General features: G+C 36.0%; 1 protein-coding gene across 2 annotated transcripts in view; it reads left to right on the top strand.

Annotated features, from left to right (window-relative positions):
- RpL28 (ribosomal protein L28) overlaps positions 1-4,551 on the top strand; it is a 4,593-nt gene extending 42 nt beyond the window's left edge. Inside the window, exons 1-5 of one of the 2 annotated variants that reach the window (XM_086548799.1) lie at positions 1-55; positions 2,955-3,054; positions 3,192-3,320; positions 3,619-3,732; positions 3,909-4,068. The exon at positions 1-55 is cut by the window's left edge and continues 42 nt beyond it. In XM_086548799.1, the coding sequence (XP_086404925.1) occupies positions 2,968-3,054; positions 3,192-3,320; positions 3,619-3,732; positions 3,909-4,010 (432 nt within the window). In that variant the 5' untranslated portion in view covers positions 1-55; positions 2,955-2,967 and the 3' untranslated portion in view covers positions 4,011-4,068. Of the gene's footprint in view, positions 56-2,954; positions 3,055-3,191; positions 3,321-3,618; positions 3,733-3,908 lie in introns of those variants that run through there. The other variant, XM_043033666.2, reaches the window with a different exon arrangement.

Here is a 4,551-nt window from a genome sequence, read left to right as displayed (position 1 = left end):
TTCGACTGGCAATTGTCTCCAATTCCGATTTGAGGCTGTTTTCCGGTGCTTTTCGGTGGGGATTGAGTGTGTCGTGGCTGTGTCGGTGTGTAGATGTGGGGATTTGGAGGGATAGTGGAGTAAAAAGCGAGGATAGATATGAGGGATGTGGATGAGCCATGTGTTTGGTCTCGCGGGGTCGGTCGTGGATGTAAACATTGGCTTTTCTCTTGAAATTGTGCCGGATTTGGTCAGTTTTTAAGGTTTGGTGGATCAGGAAAGCTGTTTGTGGTTTGTTTTCTTCGCCACGTGTGAATGTGTTTTTTTTAAAGGAATAAGTAATTGTTTAAATCGACAGGCCACTGGAGCCCTTGAGTAATTGGGTAATTGGAAAGCAACATGTTGAACAATTAATTGCATTGGGATATATAGTATGGAGATATTGTAGATTGTCCGTGTAAATCAGCTATATATGTGTCTTAGGAAATATTAGAACAGTTAAGAAAATGCTCCGTGCGCGCGCGTCCGAAACATGGGCGAAGAATAAGACTAACACTGTATTTCCTGGCATTGAATATTTCTAAAGCTGCTTAGGTAATTCTGCATCAAAACCGCATTGTCCATACCAACGTATTTTAAATATTTTATCCTCATTACGGATATTGGTACACGTATCCCATAGTAACCTACTTCAGCAGTGATATTGGCGGTAATTAGTGTCCATGTGACAGTTTCCGCCATCTCCATGCCAATAGACCTATATCATGTGTATTCTAGCCAAATACATTGCCTTGACTGTTCAGGAACAAAAACATTCTCGAAAATGAAAATGATTAGTCAGTTATGTTTTGCCATATTTACAATTGTGCCTCCTGATTGTGTGGATTTTGGACGGCTGTTCTGCATACTTTGTGCCAACTTCAACTTTTAAGCTTTTATTTGGTATTTTTAATTTGTAACATGCCAGAGTATAACAATTCAGCTCCTGGATTCTTATGGGTCATACACGGATAACTATCAAACAAGGAACAAACCCAGTTCAATTGTCAAAATGGTTGTCAAGGGACCCCTGAAATTAAAATGTGATGTCACGGTAGTTTTTGATATTGGTTACTGTTAGTTCTCATGCCCATCTCCTGCTGATGGTTCTAGGCCTTTTGATTGTATAATTACAAAACGTAAAACGTGATGAATATGTTGGTTTTATGGCTTTGCTTGCTCGCTTACTGTAGTAAGGGTTTAGTATTTTGTAATATTTTATTCAAATATTACTGAATTATGAAGGCTGTTATTTGAATTGATTTTAAAGTGGAGCTATTTAGTTGTGATCGTGATGAAGGAAAATTCATGTAAGCTGATAGATTACAAAGACATGGTAGTGTGTGGGAAATGTCGTCCAGTGAACGTAATATTAAATGTTTTTATGAATTACAAGGCAACTTTAAGCATATCCATGTCTGCATATGGGTGCTTTTACCCACCCTCTATCACATGTTATGTAACTGTTATCTGCTAGAAGCGCAACATTTTCACTTGCTTATTACATGCTGCTACTATTGAGAATTATCCATAGTTGTTAATTATCTTGGCATACTAAAGGTACTGTGGTGGAATCATTTTATCCGATATAGAGCAATTCGTCTTGATTACAGGCATATTTAACATGCCATGTTTATAATAAATTTGTCAGTAACTGCATCACCCACATGGAGACGTAACAAGCAGAGTTTCGTAGACGTGATCTTTGGGATCACAGGATGGGCGAAATCACATGATTCAGGTTTTTAAAGTGAAAGAACATGAAAATATGAAATACTAAGCAAAGAATTGTATGTAAAAGGATAAAGTATGAAAATACTTTCTAACTAGTGATAAGTGATGGATAATTTGAACCACGTGCGTAAAGGGATGAAAGGACTTTATCTCTGTCCCTGAGCCCTTCTTCAATTGCCATGTCCTAGCCTTAAATGGAGCACAGTAGCTCTCTGGGAAGGCAGCTCTTGCATAACGGATATTCAATAAAAATAGCAATCCTCTGCAGACAGGTCACAGGGAAGCAATTCAAAGTTATGCAGGAATTTTTCAAATGCATGATATGTTTCAATATTGCTTTGTCATTTCTCAGCATGTCAAATAATTTGGTAAATTTAAGCAACCCTTCTGTAGAATGTTATTTTGATTTTGCCACTAGTTTTAGAAATGTGTACATTTGGTAAAACAATTATATTTCAACCAGGCTTGCTTTTTTTAACTTTACAATTTAACTACTAGATATCACTTTTCTTGTACATTTTGCCAGTACTTTGTGATGACTGATACTGAAATTTCTCATGATTGTATTTAGGCAGAACTTTTAGTAGCTTGTTTGCAAAGTTGTGCAACAATTTCCAGGCTGATGTAGCTAATATGTAGAAACCTGAAAAGCAATGTGTAGATAATTTGAGTACTCAGTCATTTCCAAACTGTCCATAAATAGCCCAGTCTCAAAGAAAAGACAAAGGCACCAAAATTATAATTGCTCCATCAAAATTTTAAACTAAATGAAATGTGAAACTAAACCATATACTGTGACTTTTTCTTTCTTCATTAGAGTAAAGTTTATTACTGATTAAATATATTTCTCTTAAAGTGATAGAATGGCTGGATTGATATCTTAGGAGTTGTCATGCAGTTCATGCTTTTAAAATGTTTTACTACCTGGATGGATGATCATCCCATCAAAATTGGGTATTGACATTAGTATTCGGTCTCATTTGTATTTGTGCTCAGAGTGAAGTATTAAGTCTTACAAATGTGCCAAGATTCTATTCATTATAAATATCCAACATACAATGATAAAAGTTCTAATAGATTTCAATAGTACATCAAAATTATGAAATTTAATTGGCATGTGTTTTGGTATGCCTGCCTTTCCAAGAATACCTTCAACTTTTTTCTCCTGTGCCAATTCTGATTAAACCTCTCCTCCCTTTCAGAGAAACCGCCAAGATGTCAGCAGATTTGTGTTGGCAAATTATTCGCAACAATCACGCCTACCTTGTCAAGAGGCGGGACATTAAGAAACCTTTCTCTACTGTAAGTGTCCTTGCTATTGTGAATTGGTAAAGTACTGGAAAATAATTGTCTAGTAAAGTTGTGGAATTTCTCATAAAACAAACAAAAAAAATCTTTAAACTGTAAACAATTTAAACCTTTACTATTTTTTAATGTAGGAAGCCAACAACCTGAAGAATGTAAACAGTGCACGCTACAATGGCTTCTGCCGCAACAGGATTATCGGCATTGAGCCAGCCTCTGATGGAAAGGGCATTGTGCTTGCTTTCAAGACCAGGAAGCACAAGGTAAGAGACTTGATATTTACCTTTCTTTCATTCTGTAACTATCAAGATTTAACTTGTATTATCTTTCAAACTTTATTCTATAAGGATACTTGCTTGGCATCATTGTGTCAATAGACTTTTTTCTATTGTGTTCTTAACTGCATGCAAGATGCTGGTTCAGCCCTTGGCCCTTTCTCACCTTGACCCAATCCTTTGTCAAGGAAGTCTCCTATTTGTCATTTACACTTTGTGATCGCCATTTCGTCACCTATTTAACTGTTATTGAACTTGTCCATTAATTTTGTATTTGATATTGCAGAACAAGCCAGCCAAGAACATCGTCAAGACAACCATCAAGTCTGGTCCCCGCAGAGCTCTGAACTCTATCCGTAGATTCATCCGCTTCAACCACTACAGGGGTGACCTCAAGATGGTATGTAGTGACCTTGTTAAGTTATGACTTAGCTTTGTTGGGTAATGTTATTAAGTAATTGGATTGAAGTTCATTGTCAAGGATAACATGTAATTGAAACCCTCTCTGAATATTTATTTTACCCCTAGGATAGTTATCCGAAATAATGAAGCCTCACTGTTGTACTTGTTCCACAGGCCGCTCTTCGACGTGCTTCTGCCATCCTTAGGTCACAGCGCGCCCAGCCATTCAAGAAGGTCCGTCGTGTGAAAAGGCACATCATAAAGAAGACCGAATAGACTTTACATTTTGAATAAAGGGAAGAGAAAAAAATGTTTTTCAAAATCCTTATTTTTTTTCAGCTTACACACTTTTCCACATCCATGCGCCGAAAGATCAATGTAAAAATATTCCTGTAGAGAAAAATTGGGGGAAATAAAGAATTTGGGATATAAGTAAAAGATAAAGTGTAAGTCAATTTTATTTAGGGTTTTCTTTGAAATAAGCATGAGAAGTGGCTTAATTACTTTTTTGATAGTAAAATGGCTATGAAGTATGAAAGACACCTTATTATATAGTCGAACATTAACAAATTGTCAACCTCGAAAAATCTTGACATTCTTGGCTTGTACTTGGGTTACACCATTAACTGCTATATATATATCTCTCCCAAATATGTAAACCAATAGCCTTTAGAAACATAACTTGCACAAAATAGTTTCCTAAATCAACATAAGTAGCCATTGCAACTTTAATTCTAACCAAAAGCTTTTACCAATTATTGGTTAATTAGATTTTCTAACATAAATTTGGGTTGCACAAAAAAAAAAAAAAAGCAAA

Source organism: Penaeus japonicus, unplaced genomic scaffold (genome assembly GCF_977035675.1).
Source record: "Penaeus japonicus unplaced genomic scaffold, GWHDUDI00000001_assembly GWHDUDI00000021, whole genome shotgun sequence".
NCBI classification, from domain to species: Eukaryota; Metazoa; Arthropoda; class Malacostraca; order Decapoda; family Penaeidae; genus Penaeus; species Penaeus japonicus.
Note: the sequence above shows the minus strand (reverse complement) of the source record. Positions and strands in the feature narration are given on the sequence as shown.